The following is an 18,668-nucleotide window of genomic DNA, read 5'->3' as shown; positions in this document are numbered from 1 at the left end:
GAGCGGCTGGTAGTTTCGAACCGCTGACCTTAAGGTTCGCAGCCCGATTCGTAACCACTACGCTACCAGAGCTCCATTTAGTAACAATAATCACCACCATATCTTGGTGGCACTTGTAGGATCAGCACTGAACTGCTAACCACTTGATCAGTGGTTCAAACCCACCAGTCACTCCTCAGACACCCTATACAGGGTTGCAATGAGTCAGAACTAACTTAACAATAATAACTGACATATCCTTATGAATAGACACTATTATGATCCCATCTTATAATGAAGGAAAAAGAGAGGCACACCTTCTCCCATGAAGGTCCCACAGCCTGTCAGTGACAGAGCCCAGGTTCTCAATGGGAGGGGGTTATGTGATGGCATTGGTTGTGTCTGAGCACATCAGGGTCCCAAGGGCTGAGGTTGCCAATCTCCCCCAGTCCCACGTGGACAGTGACTCCTCCAGTCACAGCCGCCAAGAGACGCCTCCCGCCGCTGGGGCAGCCACCATCAGCACCTCGGAGTCAGCTTCTGCCTTTGGGACGGCCACACCCCCTCAACTCCGCTGCTCCTTGGCTCAGGTGGGAGATCTCTGCCCCCAGGGGGAGTCTGTGGCAGTCAGACTCACCTGGGGAGTGAGGTGGGGCACTGGGACTCCTAAGGGGGTGAGAGAAAAGACACCTTAGGGGCTTGACTACCCTAACAGATAGGCTGCTAGGGTGGGGAGAAAGGGTTGGTGGCCTGGGTTCCTCAGAGGGCTGGGTGGGGGCGGCTAGCATTCCTTCCACTCAGGGAATTCAGAGTCTGGATTCAAGAGAGATTTATGGGACAACTTGATAACTTAATTCCTCCATATTAGGAGGGTAAACATGGAAGGGGTTTTCATACTTCGTAATTCACAGTAGTGTGTAAGAAAAGGGTCAAAGGGTCTGGATTCCTGGGTCTGAGATTAGAGGGTGCTGGGTACTAGAACCGTTCGATCTTGAGGTGGACAGGGCTGGGAGCCTTCAAGTGAGATCTTGATGTCTGGATTCCTCATCCCTGAGAAAGCAGCGGGCTATGGATCTCGGGAGGTGGGGGTGGGGGGGCGCTTAGAAACCGAGGCTGGGACCCAAGAACGTTAGAGACGGCATCCCTGAATGAGTGAGGCCTGTGCATTTTCTTGGGTCTCTTGGATCTGGGACGGACTGCTCGGAGCCACGGGGAATTGCTACTTTTCCTTGACAATTTGCCTTGCAGAGTTACCCGCCACTCGTACCTTTCACTGGGATTCCAGAATCTTCAGAGCCCCTGGCCGGCCCTGGGGGCCCAGGCTGGGCTGGTCGAGGCTACGAGGATTACCGGCGCGCTGGTCCACCCCCGCCCCTCGCCCTGTCCACCTGTGTGGTGCGCTTTGCCAAGACCGGCACCTTGCGGGGTGCAGCCCTTGGGCCCTCCACTGCCCTCCCGGCCGCTCTAACCGAGGCTTCGCCTCCAGCGCCCCCAGCACGCCCACCCCCAGGTCTGGGCCCTGCACCTGCACCTGCCAAGGCCTCGCCAGAGGCAGATGAGGCTGCGCGCTGCGTGCATTGCCGGGCGCTCTTCCGCCGCCGTGCGGATGGCCGTGGGGGCCGCTGTGCTGAGGCTCCAGACCCAGGTCGCCTCCTGGTGCGTCGTCTCAGCTGCCTCTGGTGTGCCGAGAGCTTGCTCTACCACTGTCTGTCGGACGCCGAGGGCGACTTCTCGGACCCGTGCGCCTGTGAACCAGGCCACCCGCGCCCCGCTGCACGATGGGCCGCGCTGGCTGCCCTGTCGCTCGCTGTGCCCTGCCTCTGCTGTTATGCACCGCTCCGCGCATGCCACTGGGTCGCCACACGGTACGGCTGTGCCGGCTGCGGGGGTCGCCACGAGGAAGCTGCGCGGTGAGGACGGCATGGTGGGTCCCCTGTAGCCGGACTGAGGACCCAAAGTTGAGAGGGTCCTGAACACCCGACTTCATGTGGACCCAAAACCCAAACCGAGGCACATCTGACACTTGGGAGTTTGGGTTTGGTTCGAGAGACCCTAGACCTAGAACCTGGAACCCAAATCTAGGACTGAGAAATCCCAGACCCAGCTTTTTTGGGATGTCTGAGCAAGAGGTCCCAGGCATCCTGAGTTCTGGCACCCCTACCCATGGCCCAGACTGAGGGGAATCCAGGTGTTGTGTCCCCCAAAAATAAGTGTTGTAAATCCTAACCTCTATGCCTGTGGTTATAAACCCATTTGAGAATGGGTTGTCTTTGTTATGTTAATGAGACTGGATTAGTGTAAGGGTGTGTTTAAATCCATCTCTTTTGAGCTATACAAGAGATGACTGGATGCAAGCGGAGATGGAGGAAGAGAGTTGTCAAGCCATAAGAGGACCACCCAGGAGACAAAGAGACAAGGACCCTCCTCCAGAGCCAACCGAGAGAAAGCCTTCCCTGAAATCGGACTTCTCGCCTCCTAAACTGTGAGAAAATAAAGTTGTTTGTTAAAGCCAGCCGTTTGTGGCATTTCTGTTATAGCCGTTCTGGAGAACTGAGACACCAGGCCTTCCCAGTTGCTACATTTTTGACATGCCGAGGAGCTCACAGAGACTTCCAAGACCTAGCACCTTGACCTTCTTGTCTAAATTACCAATACAAATCTAATCCCACCTGGAACCATGAACCTTCAGATTACAGGGTTCCAGAATAGGGACTGCTTGGAATCCAATTACTTCCAGATCTGGAAAATGGCAGAAACACCAACAATGGTCTCTGGTCACCTAAGGCCTGGGCACGCATGTCTGAGATGTCCTCATAACCCTAGGGCTCCTGAGACTGCAACCTTCCTGGATTTGAGATTTCACAGTGTTCAAGAATAGATTCTGTTCCTAAGATCCCACAGACCCCAGCAACACCCAGATCTAAGATGTCCAAAGAACTCCAGGCTCCCTAGAGCAGTTTTACAATTCCCTGAGTCCTTGAATATGCTCAAACATGAGATGTTTTCTGGTCACAAAGAGTTGACAGACCCCGCCCTCTGGAATCCCCCACCCAAGATCCAAATGTCAAATGTCAAGTTGCTCTGCAAGCCAGGGAAGACTTCTGTAGACCCACCTACCCTCAAGCCAGGTAGGACTGAAGGCCACTCACAATTTAGGACCAAAGATATCATTCCCCAAACTTTAAATATTCTTGAATCTATGTTTCAAGACCTAATGCCCTGGAATCAGTGATTACATTATATTCATAGATCACCAAACTCCTAAAAGCTGGGAGAAGAACCCACAGAAGATGGGATGGCCATGACACCCCAGACCTTGGACTCTATGGCTCCCAGTCCCTGGGTGACCCCAAGGTAGTTTAGACGTACTGGTTTCAAGACTCCAAGGTACCAGTGACCTCCAAGATGCAAAAGCCAAGACTCCATGACATTGGGATTCAACTGATGTAAGGTCTTGGTTCCTCCGTATCAGTGACATCAGATCTAGGGTGCCCTGGGAATCCCACCCCAAAGCCCCAAGACCCCTGTATCCTCAGACCTCAGATTTACTGGTATTCAAATCTCTCAAGCATGATGAAGCCTAGGGATGTCTCTATGCCTAACTCCCCTGGCCTAACATGTGGGCCTTGGAGACCCCTTCCTTGTACCCTGCCATTCAGACCTACCCTTGAGACACTCAGGTCTCAATTCTGGTGCCAAAAGAACCTAGCCCAAGCCTTCAGAACCCTTCAGAATTACCTCTTTCCTCTAAGGGTAAAAAGATCCATTTAAAACCCATCAATCATCAGATTCTAGGACCACCTGGAAGGAAGCTCCTTGACTCCTATCTAGACTCCAGCATCGCCTCATCTGTCCAAAGGTAAAGGTATAGCAGAAATGGTCATTGGAACTGGAATTCACACCACACGCTGCTTGCCAAACTCTGCCTTCACAGGAAGAGTTGCCTGTCTCTAGTTTGCACACAGGTACCTCTTCAGGTAGTTATGGCTCTGTTTGGACCCCTGACACCCCAGCTTTGCAGACCCTCCTCCAATCCCATCCTCTGCTTTAACTCAAGCCTTCCTTTTATGTTCTGCCCTTTCAAAGCTTCCTTGCTCTGGAAACTTTGAAAGGCTGTTTCCATGCCTCTTGGAGAAAGAGATTGCTACAGTCTCTTCCCCAGAGTGGTGATTTGGACGTTTCTGTATAGCAGGGGGGGGGGTGGTGGTGGTGGTGGTGTCAAAGCCTTGGAGCAGGGACAGTATGTGTTTGAGCCCTGCATCTGGGAGTAGAAATGCCCACTTCCTCTTCTTTAGGCCCCAGGCCTGGATGGCCACATGAGGGTTTAAGGGACAGAGCAAGGGGGTCTGAGGGATAAAGTCCTCTCTTCCTTTAAATGAGTAACTACTTATTACACCTGGAACCTGTGAGATTCAGCTCTCCCAACCAGGGATGGGTGCAAGAATAGGGGGGTGTCCCTCCCACTCCGACTCAGTCTAGCTTTCATTACTGTCAGGCCCACCAGAGCTGAGGGGTTTCCATTCCCCTTTCCTGTCTCAGTCTCCCTCCTTCCTTGCTGGTGGTGGTAGGGAAGGGAGCTCCATTCCTGACCTACCTTGTTTAGGAAGAAATGGGATGGGGAATCAGCTGTATGGTCGCTGTGGGACCTGCTTGTGAAACGTTGGGGACTGTCAGGAGGTCCATGCTCCCACTCACCGCCTCCCCCCGCCCCCCCTTCTAGCACCAACCATCTTAGGTTTCCCAGTTTTGCTTCATGCTGAAACCTACCTCTAATTCATGATTACTCTTCATCAGGAGTGCAAGGAGGGCCAACCCCAGATCCTGGAGCCCAGTTTTCCAGCTGCTTGTCCCTTGGATTAGATGCTCAGGCCCCAGACTTGAGGGGAGGAGGCATCCCAACATTTATCTTCCTGATACTGATTCTCAACCAGTCTGTGACATCAATATTGTTATCACTGTGCAAGCTAAAGTGTGTTTTTGTGGTGGTGGGGAAGACGGGGGTCCAAAACACAGCCTTGTTATCAGTAAAGGGCATGGGCTATCACCTCCAAGAAACAGTTGTGGCAAAATCTCAGCTGTGTTCATCAGCATGGGCGTGACCTTCCACTCAGTTTCCTAAGCCACCAAACCCGTTTCCTAGCTCATCTCTCCTCTCCTCAAGCAGACCCTCCAACTGAGTTCTGTATATTTAGTCACTCAGCACATACAAGGGAGCTTCTAAAAGTTCATGGAAAAATGAAAAGAAAACTGAGTTTCCCGAGGACTTTCTGATGCCCACTTCAAACATTTATTGCGCATACTCTATTCCAGTGCCCATTCTAAGTGCTGGGGATAAAGCAGTGAAGAGAATAGCAGAATAGTCCCAGGGAGTTGCTCTGTGAACTGTACAAGGGGGCTTCAAAAAGTTCACGGACAAATTCCGTTATCTTTTCATTTCATTTTTCCATGAACTTTTGGAAGGCCTTCATGTAAGTGAGGGAGACAATAAGTAAATTAAATCATATGCTAGAAATGTTATACACCCTAAGGAAAAGATAGTAGATCAATAGGGCTGGGTGATAGGAATTTTTAGACGGAGGAGTGGACATTTTAATAAAGACCTGAGGCAGGTAAGGGAGTTTCGTTACTAAGAGCATTGCAGGTAAAGGTAACAACCGCGGGAGGAGTGTGCCCCATAAGTCTGAGGAACAACAAGGAAGCTTGAGTGTTTGGAGGGGAAGAAGCAAGGCTTAATAGGAGATGAGGGCAGAGAGGTGCCAAGCAGAGCCCATGGGGCCTTGCAAGTCATTGTCTGAACTCCTCCCTGAGAAATGGAGCCATGGGAGTGCTCTGAGCAGGGGTGGGACCGGGCCTGACTCAGTCAGTGTTCATAGGCTCCCTCTAGCTATGTGTAGAGGGGACAGAGGGTGTGGGATCACTGGGAGCAGAGATAGTGAGAGGACTACTGTGATGGTTAAGGGGCAGACAATGATGGAAGGGACCAGGATGGGGGCCGTGGAGGGGGAGACGTGGGAGATAGCAGCCAATTAGAGGTGCGATTGGATATAAGCGGTGAAGTCAAGATAATAGCATGTAACAATTTTGAATGTTTTATTTTGGTCAACAAATAATGCTTCGTTGGATGCCCAGAGTTGGGGTAAACAGGGATATGGAAGGACCAGACTAATGGTAGCCTCAGGCCCTGCATCTGAAGAATAAATTCTGAACCTTGTTCTTCCCAGCCCATCTGAATTAGCTGAGATTTACTGAGATGCGTGCAGTTAGTGTACTTGGTTGTAACAGAAAGGTTGGAGTCTACTCAGAGGCACCTTGGAACAAAGACCTGGCAATCAACTGTTGAATTATCTGTTACTATAAACCATACAGACACAGTTCTACTCTGACACACAGGGAAGTCTCCAATGAGTCAGAGTCAACTTAAGGGCAACTGGCATGGGGGAACCAGGATTGAACAGGGAATAGATTGTTGAATCGGTACCAACTCATAGTGATCCTGCATAAGGTTTCCAAGGCTGTAAATCTTTGCAGGAGCAGAAAAGCTCATCTTTCTCCCGAGGAGCAACTGGTGGGTTCAAACTGTTGACCTTGTGGTTCACAGTCTATTGTTTATGGTACAGAGCCTGGAATAATAATTTTAATAGCAGTTATGAAAATAGCAGTGATAGGCTATATGCTTTAAAGCAGGGGTGGAGAACATCTGGCTCATCTGGTCTGTGAAATCATTTGGTCTGGCCCTGCCAAGGCAATTGCAGTTCTAATCATCACATGTGGCTGCGAAGCACCATTGAGTCGGTTCCGACTCATAGCAGCCCTGTAAAGGTGAACTCAAACCATTGACTTTGCAGTTCAAACCGACCTTGTACATTATCCCACAGCACCACACCATCACATTGTTGTTGTTGTTATGTGCTGTGGAGTTGGTTCAGACTCATAGAGACCCTGTACAGGGTTCCAAGGCTGTTAATCTTTACGGGAGCAGAAACCCTCACCTTTCTCCCGCGGAGCAGCTGGTAGTTTCCAACTTGCAGTTCACAGCCGGATTCTTAAACACTACGCTACCAGAGCTCCTTATTAGGGGTGAGTAAGTTAAAAGTTTGACCAAATATAGCAAGCAAATTTTTTTTTTTTTTTTGCAAGCAAAATTTTAATTGATAATTTTGTATGGTCCATAAATGATGTTACAAATTTTACAGGAAAAAGGTTCCCCACCTCTGATGTAAAGCATCAAGCCACCATACCTTTGAACTATGTCTGCGATGACACTCTTCCTGTGAGGAGCCGGCTGCCTCTTTAACAGCTGACTGCAAAGATCCTCTCCTGAATTTCTTTCAGTTAGCGAAACTAGGTAATAAGGTAGGTCTTTTGTAAAATCGAAGTGGTATAAAGCTTTAGAAAATATGGAGAGGATGCCTATTATTATCCTCGCTATACAGAAGGGAAAACAAATTGGCCAGAACACAGAAGTGATAAGCAATGGAATCAGACCGTGGGCCTGACTCTTCGGGTGCAACCCACGAATTATGGCAGAATACTGCACCTGCTCCAAGGCCTGGGGAGGGAGGACGTGAAGGCCCAGCGGGGCCAGGAGGAGCTAGCTCTTCTGGGGTAGATGAGTGATGATGAGACAGTCTGGCTTCCTGCATCCCTCCAAATTAAATTTCTGGATTTGAGACGAGCTGGGAGAACAATACTTGGTCTGATATGCCTTAAGGGTAGAGGGCAAATGAGAAGGCTGAGGAAAAGCACACAGAAGTGGCTTTTAAGTAATACCCTCTCAGCACCAACACCCAGAACACACCCTCTGGACTTCGACGCACCAGAGGGTGTTTCCAGGACAGGTTATTCAAAGAGCAGCGCTCTAGGTTTCTGAGCGGATGGGCTTGGGAGCGGGCTATCTTCTTCTGAACCAATTGGAAGGCAGCAGCGTCTTCATGAGAAGAAGCTGATTGGTCCGTTCACGCCGTTCCGGGGGCGGAGCCTCACTCCGGCTAGCAGGCGAAGCTCTTATGGAGGAGGCGGAGGTGGAAATGCGAGAGAGGGCCGTAATGGCCCAGGACCTGCTGGCTTTAGGGTAAGGAGTTATTGTTGGAGGAAGCGGGGCAGTTGAGGGGCTGTCCTCAGGAGTGGGACGGAGGGGCATTCTCGCTGACCTCCCCCCGTAGGTATGGGGATTTCCTGGGGGCGGCATCGCAAGGCATTCGGTGCCCAGACTTCAGGGCATTGTGCGTGCGGTTGGTGGCGGAGCTGGCAGCTCTAGGAGCCTTGAAGCAGGGACAGGAGGAGGGTGCCGAGGAGCGGAGTGACGGTACGTACGGAGCAGGAGGGTGGGAGGGCTGGAGCCCTGGAGCCCCGGGTTCCACCGCCGTCGCCGATAGCGCCCCGACGTCGCCGGCATCCTGCAGGTCCTGACACGGAAGAATTCCTGCGGCAGTTGGGAAACCAGCTGCGCGAGCTGCATTGCCCCTACCGCTCGCTGTCCGGCGCAGACTTAGCAGCCGCTCTGCTGGAGCCGGGCGCAGGACTGCGTTTGCTGCGTGAGCATCCGCCGGTCGGAATGCGGAAGTGGGCGGGCGGGCTCAGAGTAGTGGAGTGGAGACCAGTTTTGATCGGGGGTAGGGTCAGAATTGGGAAGTAAGCTGGTCCAAGGTGGGTTGGGTCAGAATATTGGGGCGGAAAAAGGCCTCCGAGATGGGTGTGAAGGAGGTGGTGGAAACCGGAGGGGAAAGTAATGAAAGATTGATAGCTAGAAAGTGGGTTGGGTTTGAGTTTGGAGGCAGGGTTTGGGTCTCAAAGTGGGTGGGGCTTATTCTGGAGCTGAACCCTAAGTGGGCGGGACTAGGACTGGGAAGTTTAAGGTCTAGTCTAAGGTGGAGTTGGCAGCTCTCCTTAGAGGCAGATCTGATACGGCAGGAAAGGCAACTGGACGCCGCTTGGGGGGATGGTAATAAGCAAGCAGTTTCTATGGGCCATTCCACTTAAATCACTCAGCAATTGAAAAAGAATTGCTTTCTGTAGAGCCGCCGCTGGTGGCACCACTTGGGTTTGTTCCCTCCTCGTAGACTTTCTCTGCTCTGAGCTTCAGGCTGCGCGCCTCCTGCACTGGCATCATCCACCGGCCCCCAGCCCTGAGCAGCTCCTTGGAGAAGGGACAGAAGAGGGAGCTGGCATGGTCCAGGAACTGACCTTTACCCTCCAAGCCCTGGGGCTACCCAGACCAGCTCCAGGGACCCCTGCCAGCCGGCTGCTGCAGGAATTGCATGCCAAGGTGGAGAGCAAGAATCCTCTCCTCACCCTGGCTACCCGCACTTCTTAGAGGTGGGGGGCTCTTTCTGAAAGCAGCTCTGGCAGGAGTGCCCCAACCGCAGGCATGCTTTCCTAGAGCTGAGACCACCTTAGGGGCCCTGATGGAGCCGTAGGCTAAGCATTCCACTGCTAACTGAAAGGTCTGTGGTTGGAACCCACTAACGGCTCCTTGGGGAACCCCGTGGAGGAGTTGTACTCTGTCCATAGTGTTCTTATGACTGAGAATTGACTCAGTGGCCGTGGGCTTTTTTTCTTTTTGGTTTGTGACCACCTTCTTGCTTCTGCTGTGTGCACCCTCGTGGCAGTGGGTAATGGATCCCTGGGGAGGTCCACCGGTTTCTGCCCTTGTTAAGTACCATCGAGTCAGTTCCAACTCATAGCAACTCTGTACAGGGTCTCCGAGGCTATAAATCTTTGTGGAAGCAGAAAGCCTCATTTTTCTCCTGCAGAGCGGCTATTGGGCTTGAACCGCTGACCTTCTGGATTACAGTCCAGTACTTTTCCTACAGAGCCACCGTGCTCCCCAGTTTCTGCCCTAGTCAGCCTCTAACTCCTCCCATCAGATCTACGAGCTTCTGCCTGCCTTGCCCCCTGGGTCCATGCAGCCCCTGCTCACCTCACCACTTGATGCACCCAGATGGGTAAGACAGTATCTGGCTGTGTGCCAGCAACGCCCTCACCCAGGTATGAAGGGTGAGGGGGAGCCCTGATATGACTGAGCATTCCCCTCCGCCCCAGGAAGCATTGGAGCCACTGTCGCAAAGCCTACGAGATCAGTACCGCTGTCGCCGCTGCCTTCTCATCAGGCGACTGGACCTCACAATATCGGCCTTCCACTGGAGTGACCGGGCAAAGGTAGGGGGGAGAACCATTGTGGAGGCTTCAAGTGCAAGAAAGAGGCCAAAGACCAAAGAACCAGAAGCATAACTTTTGGCATGTTCTGAGGTCAAGGGCATTTTATCATCTTGTGAGGCTTGGGGCTTATAGAACCTTAGTGCCTCTCCCCCCGCCAGGTCATTCTAGAAGTCCCAGTTCTAAGGTGAGAGTGTTTCCCTTTATTAGAGATAGGGGGTGTGAGAACCCAAGTGAGGAAGGGATGCTTTCAAGATAATAGATTGACTGGCTTGGGAGTGAGGTCTTGGGTACCATTTCCATTCCTATCTCCATCCCCACCCCCAGGCCCAGGGAGAGGCCATGAAAGCAGTGCTGACCCCAATTCGGGAGGTGCTGACCCCAGAATCAGATGTTTCCATTGCTCATGTCCTGGCTGCCCGAGCTGACCTGTCTCGTCTCGTCCCAGCCACCAGTGTGACTGTCCGCCAGGGGACCTGCTGTGCTATCAACAAGGTAGGCACCTGGTCCAGCTTTGTCCTCTTCTGCCCAGGTCCCTGGCCTCAGGACTCCCCCCTTATAGTTGACTACAAAAAGCCTTTGTTTAAATGATGATGTATATATAGTCACATGTCCTTCTGATAGTCTTATAGTTTGTGAACATATATTAAAGAATGAAGTCCAGCATAGCAAAGAGTAAGACAAAATTTAACTTCAGGGGGGACAGAAAGTGAGTTTTTTAAAAAGTGGGAAATTGTTAAGGCAGTAAAATTACAAGTGGAGCATAAATGACAATTAGGAAAAAAATACTGGTTTGCTGAAAATGTTATTCAAAACCCCACATAGGAAATAGACAAAAGTTGAGGTGTTTTCCAGAAAACGAGTGGGGACTTGGGCCTGTTGCTGAGGGCCTTGGGGTCCCATTTGAATGTCCCTGCCCTCTGTCATCAGCAGTCCAATCCCTACCCTCGCAGCTACTATACCCAAATAGTAAGCATCTGCCTTGTCTTTCCAACCTTTTGTTTTTCCTTTGCTTTCTGGTTCCTTTGTACAACATACATCTTCTCTGAAATACACATTTAATCAACCCTCAGGTGCTTATGGGCAGTATGCCAGACCGGGGGGGTCGTCCCAATGAGCTGGAGCCTCCCATGCCCAGCTGGCAGAGCCGAAGAGAGGGCACAGACAGGTGGAAGACAGGCCGCCAGTGCCGAGCCCGCAAGAAGAAGTAAAGGAGGGCTTGTACCGGTGGGCTTCTCCCTCCATGATGATAAGGACACTGAGGAGCATCTGTGGAGGTATCAGTTTGGGGGCATCTCAGACTGCAAAGTCATTTGAACTTCAAGGGCAGTGGTCCAAGTTCACCAGCCACTCCTTGGAAATCCCTATATGGGGTTGCTGTGGGTCTGAATCGACTTGATGGCACTTAATAACAACAGCTAAGTACCTGACACCAGATCCCCTGCTCCCAAAGTCCCAAACATCCTCTTACCCCATCTACCACTGGACACCAAGGGCCATGTCCTTCAGAAAATAAATTTAATCCGTGACACCTGTAGGACATGTCTCTGGGGGGGCTTGGTCACGAGCATTCAGGTTGGAGGAGGATGAGGGGGTCTCTGTCCCTTCAGTCTTGACAGGATCCTGCTGCTCTGACTGGCAAAGTCCTTTGCTCTTCAGCACCACCTCTGTTCCTTCCTGTGGGCATGGGGAAAGAGATATTCAGACATGCGACCGATTATTTATCAGGTCCCAGGCATGGGACACGCAGCAGTGGAAGAGACCAACAGAAATCTCTGCTTTCCTGGAGCTGACGTTGGTGGGGAGGGGCAGACATTGGACACAATAAAGAGGTCAAATGCGTCATTTTCAGATAGGGAGGTCACTACTATGGATAAAAATGAAGGCAGGAGGGGGATTCGGGGTTGTGGGGGATGGCAGCTTTGGACCTGAGAAGGTTACCCTTTTGCAAAGTCCTAAGTAAAGTAGGAGCCGTGTGGGTGTCTGGGAAGACCCAGTGCAGTGGTGGTGGGGCAGGAGTACATTGGGGCATGTTGAAGGACCCTGAGGAGACCAGTGTGACTGAAGTGGGGGGAGCAAGCAGTGAGAGGTGAGGTCACAGAGGTGACACAGGCAGATCTGGGGATGTCGTGGGCCACAGCAAGCACTCTGGCCTTTGAGTGACTTGGAGCCCTGGGAGGGTTCTGAGCAGAGGAGGGGCATGCTCTGACTCTTGTTTACAGGGTCCCTAACTCCACCCCTTTCTTAGCCTCCTCATCTCCCCTCACTGAAACCCAGAAGCTTGGAACGCTACCCACCTGACCCATTCTGATGGTCAGCTTAGAATAGTGTCTAAAACCAAAGCCCAAACGTACTGCCATCAGCGACCCGATGGAACAGAGTAGACCGCTCATTAAGGTTTCCGAGACTGTCAGTCTTTACGGAAACAGATGTGCCTCATCTTTTTCCCATGGAGCAACGGGTGGTTCGCAGCCCAGCTCCTAACTCACAGCGCCACCAGGTCTCCTGGAAATAGCAGTCAGGAGCTTTGAGTTTAGAGGCAGACAGAAGATCAAGGTTTGAGTCCCGTCTCCAACACTTACGAGCTCTGTCACCTTGGACGAGCAGCTTAATTAACCTCACTGAGTCTCAGTCTCCTCATCTGTAAAATGGAGATTCCAAGGCATTGGTAAGCCAATGGTTATGTCTAAACGTATCTAATGGAGCTGCACAAATACTATGTGGTCAGGAAAAGGGGGCATGACTGATAGCTGCTACTGTGAAAAACAAACAAACAAAAAAAAAAAACAAGAACCTGCTCTTGGGGTAAGAAATGAAACTTTTAACAGAGGCAGTGTGGATGGGAAAGAGGCGGTGGACTTGGGAGTTCTGGCCAGAGCAGAATAACAGGATTTGGTGCCTGTGAGAGCAAGGGGGAGGAAAGAGAGATCAAGACAGTGCCTAGGAATTGGGGATGGAAGACTGGGGGGGATGGTGGAGCGACCTGGAAGAAGGAAGGGGTGTCAGGTGCCAAGAGCAGTGGCTTACCCAAACTTACATCGACTGGGTGAATGACTGTCTCCTGTCCAATCTGAGAATCTCTGCCTTTGAACAATAGAATTTACTGCACTAATGTTTATTGTAGTTTTGATATCTTTTTTGTCTTCCCCTAAATCCTTTTTTTCTGTTTTATTAGTGACTAACCTTAAATTTCTAATTTTCTGTCATTGATAAAAATGAGCCACTAACTCTACCCTCCTAACGCAAGCAACTGAGAATGTGTAAACAGTTTTACTTTCCTAGGTGTCCCCAGGAAAAGCTCTGGTAGCGTAGTGGGTTACGTGTTGGGCTGCTAACCGCAAGGCCAGTAGTTCAAATCCACCAGCCACTCCGTGGGAAGAAGGTGAAGCTTTTTGCTCCTGTAAAGATTTACAGCCTCTGAGACCCCATGCAGGGTTGCTATGAGTTGAAACTGACTTCATGGTACCGAGCAGCCGCAGCAAGCTTCCCCAGATGTGTCTGAGCTTGCCTAGGAAAACAACCTGTTTTCCCCTGTATCCAGCTAAGGATGGGGGCCATTCCTTCTCACCATCTCTGGCTCCCAGGAAGGGGGTGGGGCCTCCGTCTGGGTCCAAACATGGCACAGATGAGGTTCAGTCTCGGATTCCCGGGATAGTGTGTCAGGGAGATTTTCCTCAGAGCCTGCTAATGGGATAGTGATTCGAAGGGACACAAGGCATGATGGGAAGGACCTTATGACCTGGGAACTGGTCCTCACTCACCAAGCCCCCTTCCCAGGTGGGCCACACCCTGGGTCTTACCACAGCTGGCATGGGATGCTGGCATGGGCGGGATGGGAGTTCCTAAATTCACATCGCCCTTGACCTCTAGCCTCTTCTTACACTCCACATTCACCTGGTCTCTGCAGTGTTTGTGGCAACATAGCCCACAGTCTGGGGGGGGGGGTAGTGGAAGTTAGTGGCCAGGGACCCAGTGTGTCCCCCAGCCTACAAATCCTGGATTTCCTCCCTTTGCTGAGGACATACTCACCCCGGCAGCGGTAGCCTTGCTTGGTTACCCCCCAGAGCTGGGAAGAGAAAGCAGAATAGGTTACCCAGGCTAGAGGAAGAAGGCCTAGGGGTTGGGTGTATGTCTTCCTAGAAACTATTCCTATGGTATGGAGACCTTGCAGGTTTGGGAAATTCTCTGAGACCTTATTGGGGCTTACCTAGGATTTGGAAATTGCAGGAATTTGGAGGTGATATCTTTGGGGCATCATCTAGGACATTAAAGTCCCATGATTGAGGAAATGGATAAACTGTCATTTCTATGAACAGGGATCATGTCTGTCGTATTTCTTGTTGTATTCCCAGAGCCCTGAAGTGGGCCTGGCACACCGTAGGGGCTCAGTAACTACTTGGTGAGTGAATGCAGGAGTTTGGGAAATAACCCGAGGCTTGTGAAATAGTCTCAGCTTGGATGTGGAAATTACCCAGGGTTTGAATTCTCTGGAGTTGAGTTTGGATATGATATACTGAGGTCTGTAGATAACACGGGGTTTTTGATGTTGTCCTGGAGGTAGGGGCTATCCAGTGGTTAGGGTTTATAGGAAATTTGGGGATTATTGAAATCTGGAGGATTCTTTGGGATGAGCTGGGGTTTGGAGATTCCAGGGTAAGGCTGGTTTTCGGGGCTCTGGCTGGGAGCAGTTGGGGTACTCCAGGGGAGAAGGACCCTAGGAAGAGGAGGTGGAGCAAAGTGCTCACAAAGCCACTGCAGCTGTTGCAGAAGGTGGGCTTGCGGAAGGTGACCTCATGGAAGGTGTGCAGGAAAGCCAGACCCAGCTTGGAGCAGATGGCGCTGGCCCGGAGGAGGTAACCCGTCAGCTCCTCTCGGCTGAAGGAGCCATGCCTGGGGGCAGAGGTGGCACTTCAGTATGGCTAGACCCCAAGAGTCCGGACCCCCAACCCCCTTCTCCCTCAGACCCAGGAGTCTGAACCCTCAGTCCCTTCTTCCTTAGGCCCAATAGTCCAGACATCCCCAGTATCCTCATCTTTGGGGGCCCAGGAGTCGGTCAGGACCACTCACCCCTGGCTGGGGGGTGGGTGTAGCCCATGGCAGGCAAAGGGGAAGTTGCCAGAGAGTCTCTCAAAATCTTCCTGAGAGATGGTTCCTTGGCCTTCAGGGTCATAATTCTTGAACACAGACTTCAGACGAGCAGAGAGTCAGGTTGTCCAGGTAGGAGCCCTGCAATCTTAGGCCCCTCCTCCAGGGTCGGGGCTCCCCAGACAGCCTCTACCAGCCACAGTCCCCTCCTTACCTCCACCAGCTGCTCCACGTGCCGGCCCAGGGTGACCCTGTCGGGCTTGGGTGTCACACCGGAGGCCCACTCCACCACCAAGGGTGCTTTGAAGGGGGAGGGGGGCTGGGGTGGGACAGAGGAGCACAGTTAGCCAGGGAATAGGCTCAGGCTAGAAGTCAGAGGTCAGGGACCGGGTCTTACCAGACTCTTGGGACAACGAGGCTCCCGGGCGTAAGAAAGCTCGTAGATCTCGTCCTCGGTGTAGAAGAGATCCAAGGAGAGCTGGAGGCAGGTCGGGCTGTTAACAGACCTCACTGCCTCCATCCTCACAGTCTGTTATCTTCTGCATCCTTGCCACCCTCTTCCCAAAGCCTCTCATCTCCCACCAGGCCCCATGTACCCACTATGCTATCCCTACTCCCTATTACAGAAATGCCATTTGATCATTGAAGGTTTTCCAGTTTTTAACCTCCTTAGGACCACGAGGTCGGCGGTTCCAGCTCACCAGGCATTCCAGGGAAACTTTATACAGGGTTGTTATGAGTTAGAACCAACTCAAGGGCACTTAACAACAACAGCTAAAACTAAGTTGTTGCAACCATTTAATGTGCTCGGCTGCTAACCAAAAGGTTCGTGGTTTGAGCCCACCCAGAGGCACCTCAAGAAAGGCTTGGCTATCTACTTCTGAAAACTTTAGCCAGTGAAGTCCTATGGAGCAGAGTTCTGCTCTGACATACAGGAGCCAGAAATAAACAGAATGATGACAGCTGTTTATTTCTGTGTGGTTTTTTTCCATTTAAAATGGTCACTTACAATACCTTTTCTACTTTGTCTTCTGTGTAGTATGTAAGCCAGAGTGCAGGATGGACCCCTTTACCGTGTCTTCCCCCTAGATTGTCTGCCCCACAAGAGCAGCATCTCTGGTTTGTCTGGTTTTCTCACTGTTTGTTCCCAATGCCTAGACAAGTGTCTGACACCATGCGGGTGCTGTATAAATACTTGGCGAATTACCCATTATGGTTTATATCAATTCATATTTCTGTGCTCCCCCCAAATATGTATTGTAAATCCTAATTCTGATACCTATAGTTGAAGCCCTGGTGTAGCGCTGTAGGATAAGTACTGGACTGCAAACCACAAGGTCAGCAGTTCAAATCCATCAGTTGCTCCTTGGAAACCCTATACAAGGTCAATATAAGTCAGAACCAACTCAACGGCACTTAACAATATACCTGTGGTTTGTAGTCCTGTGTGGCGCTATAGGGCAGACACTGGACTGTTAACCTTAAGGTTGGCAGCTCAAACCCATCAGCCACTCCTAGGAAACCCAGTACAGGGTCACTATGAGTCAGAACTGACTCCACAGCACTGAACAACAACATGGTTATAATCCCATTTGGAGGTTTGTTTGTTTTTTCTTTGTCACATAAATGAGACAGTATTAATATAAAGTATGTCTTGAGTCAACCTCTTTTCAGATAAAAAAAAGCTAACACAAGCAGACAAGCACAGTTGGGGGAAGACAGATGCCATGCCACATAGAAATCTCCAAGGAACCAAGGAACAAGTTGAAGAGATAAGGACCTTTTTCTAGTGCCAACAGAGAGACCTCGCTCCTAAAGCAGGCGCCCCTGAATGCAGACTTGTGGCCTCCTAAACTGAGGAGGCTCCTGGTATGGCACTATAGAATAAACACTGGACTGCAAGCCACAAGGTCTGCATTTCAAACCTACCAGCTCCTGGAAACTATACAGGGTCACTATGAGTCAGAACCAACTCCATGGTACTTCACAACAACAACATACTGAGAAAAATAAATGTGTTTGTTAAAGCCACCCATGTCTGGAATTTCTGTTGCAACAGCACTGGATATTAAGACATGGTCCTTCAGAATCAGCAAAGGTCCCTGTCATGTCAGGGCAGGGCTAGCGTGTGACCTGTATAGTCTCTCAGGTTCTGCACTTCTAAAGGTCAGGGTTCATTTAATACCTTCTTGTTGAGTGCCGTCGAGTCGGTTCTGACCCATAGGGCCCTGTATAGGGTTTCCAAAGAGCAGCTGGTGAGTTTGAACCACCAACCTTGCAGTTTAAACAGCTTTGCAGTCTGGCACATTGACCCACAGCGCCACACCAGGACTCCCATTTAATGCCTAGTTGTCATTATTTAAATTCTTAATACTTTGGACAAAGAACCCTGTATTTTCATTTTGTGCTGGAGGTTGAGGTGTGAGGGATGCTGCAAAAGATGTAATCCTGTCTTGGGGTCTGATCCAACTTTCTGCCTCAGACTGTATAGTCCTCAGAAGCTCAGTCTAAAAACCGGGAAATCAATCACAGTTACAGTCCCACCCTCACAGGGTCTTAGAAGTGATGGTAAATGTAGGTTAGCATGTGGACTCTGTTTCCCAACTGTAGAATGGATGGTCACCATAAAGATCCCTGCCTTCTAGGGTTATGAGGATGGAATGAGGTGATCTGTGGCGAGTGTCTCTCATGCGGTGGCACTTAGGAAGGAATCAGTAACTTACTAGTATTTGGTTTTGATTCGTAGATACGTGATAGCTTGGAATTGTGGACAATAAGCATGAGAAACTTAGACCCTTGGGAGTTCAGGAGTGTGAAAGCTTAAAACAGCTCTGGGGGCTTAGATTCTGAGCTTCAGACCCTGGGGAAATCAGGGAGAATTATATAGAACTCAGGAACACTGCATTCTGTAAGATAAGCACTGAAATGTGAACCACCAGTCTCTCAGTGTGAGACAGATGAGGCTGTTTGCTCCTGCAAAGATTTACAACCTCAGACACTGGATACAGGGTGGCTGTGAGTTGGAACCAACTCAGTGGAACTTAACAACATACAGAACTCAAGGAACCCTAGTGATGCTATGGGTTAGGCATTGGGCTGCTAACCACAAGGTTGGCAGTTCAAACCTACTAGCAGCTCTTCAGAAAAAAGATGAGGCTGTCTGTTTAAGTACTTCATCTAATTTATATTATTGATTCTTCTCCACAGCCCTCTGAAGTGGGTCCTGTTGTTGCCATTTTGTAGCTAAAACTCATGATTGCTAGGTCAAGTGATTGACTTAGAAAACGCCCTACAAGCTGGTATCCCTAGAAGTCAGTGCATCCCAGTGTTACTCGTCCTGGCCCAGCAGATCCTCAGGCTCCGCCCCCAGCCTGGCAGGACAGCTCAGCTCACAGGCTCCGCCCCCAGCCTGGCAGGACAGCTCAGCTCACAGGCTCCGCCCCCAGCCT

The 18,668-nt window shown here is 50.8% G+C and overlaps 3 protein-coding genes across 3 annotated transcripts in view; 2 read left to right on the top strand and 1 right to left on the bottom strand.

Annotated features, from left to right (window-relative positions):
• Positions 1–1,983, top strand: part of SPRED3 (sprouty-related, EVH1 domain containing 3) — a 6,839-nt gene extending 4,856 nt beyond the window's left edge. The window contains exons 4-5 of the mRNA XM_006871460.1: positions 429–569; positions 1,228–1,983. Coding sequence (XP_006871522.1) covers positions 429–569; positions 1,228–1,893 — 807 coding nt within the window. The 3' untranslated portion in view covers positions 1,894–1,983. The remainder of the gene's footprint in view (positions 1–428; positions 570–1,227) is intronic.
• Positions 1,984–7,985: 6,002 nt separating this feature from the next.
• Positions 7,986–11,345, top strand: FAM98C (family with sequence similarity 98, member C). Its single transcript, XM_006871544.1, has 8 exons — positions 7,986–8,050; positions 8,142–8,284; positions 8,382–8,513; positions 9,039–9,244; positions 9,846–9,923; positions 10,021–10,137; positions 10,462–10,629; positions 11,208–11,345. The coding sequence occupies exons 1-8, from the start codon at positions 7,986–7,988 to the stop codon at positions 11,343–11,345; spliced, it is 1,047 nt and encodes a 348-aa protein (XP_006871606.1).
• Positions 11,346–11,652: 307 nt separating this feature from the next.
• The window catches only part of RASGRP4 (RAS guanyl releasing protein 4), a 33,241-nt gene continuing 26,225 nt past the window's right edge, over positions 11,653–18,668 (bottom strand). The window contains exons 10-17 of the mRNA XM_006871543.1: positions 15,617–15,697; positions 15,434–15,538; positions 15,202–15,320; positions 14,880–15,024; positions 14,164–14,200; positions 13,935–14,066; positions 13,703–13,815; positions 11,653–11,811 (exon numbers count right to left, since the gene is read on the bottom strand). Of these exons, the coding sequence (XP_006871605.1) occupies positions 11,653–11,811; positions 13,703–13,815; positions 13,935–14,066; positions 14,164–14,200; positions 14,880–15,024; positions 15,202–15,320; positions 15,434–15,538; positions 15,617–15,697 (891 nt within the window). The remainder of the gene's footprint in view (positions 11,812–13,702; positions 13,816–13,934; positions 14,067–14,163; positions 14,201–14,879; positions 15,025–15,201; positions 15,321–15,433; positions 15,539–15,616; positions 15,698–18,668) is intronic.

The sequence above is a fragment of the Chrysochloris asiatica genome, unplaced genomic scaffold (genome assembly GCF_000296735.1).
Source record: "Chrysochloris asiatica unplaced genomic scaffold, ChrAsi1.0 scaffold00168, whole genome shotgun sequence".
Classification (NCBI taxonomy): domain Eukaryota; kingdom Metazoa; phylum Chordata; class Mammalia; order Afrosoricida; family Chrysochloridae; genus Chrysochloris; species Chrysochloris asiatica.
The sequence above is the reverse complement of the archived record's forward strand: the minus strand, read 5'-3'. Positions and strand labels throughout refer to the sequence as shown.

Excerpts from the sequence above, each read along its gene's own strand:
- FAM98C (XM_006871544.1), top strand. The coding sequence starts at position 7,986 with ATGGAGGAGGCGGAGGTGGAAATGCGAGAGAGGGCCGTAATGGCCCAG. Across the intron at positions 8,285-8,381 it reads TGCCGAGGAGCGGAGTGACG|GTCCTGACACGGAAGAATTC; the intron begins GTACGTACGGAG and ends GGCATCCTGCAG. Across the intron at positions 8,514-9,038 it reads CGCAGGACTGCGTTTGCTGC|ACTTTCTCTGCTCTGAGCTT; the intron begins GTGAGCATCCGC and ends CCCTCCTCGTAG.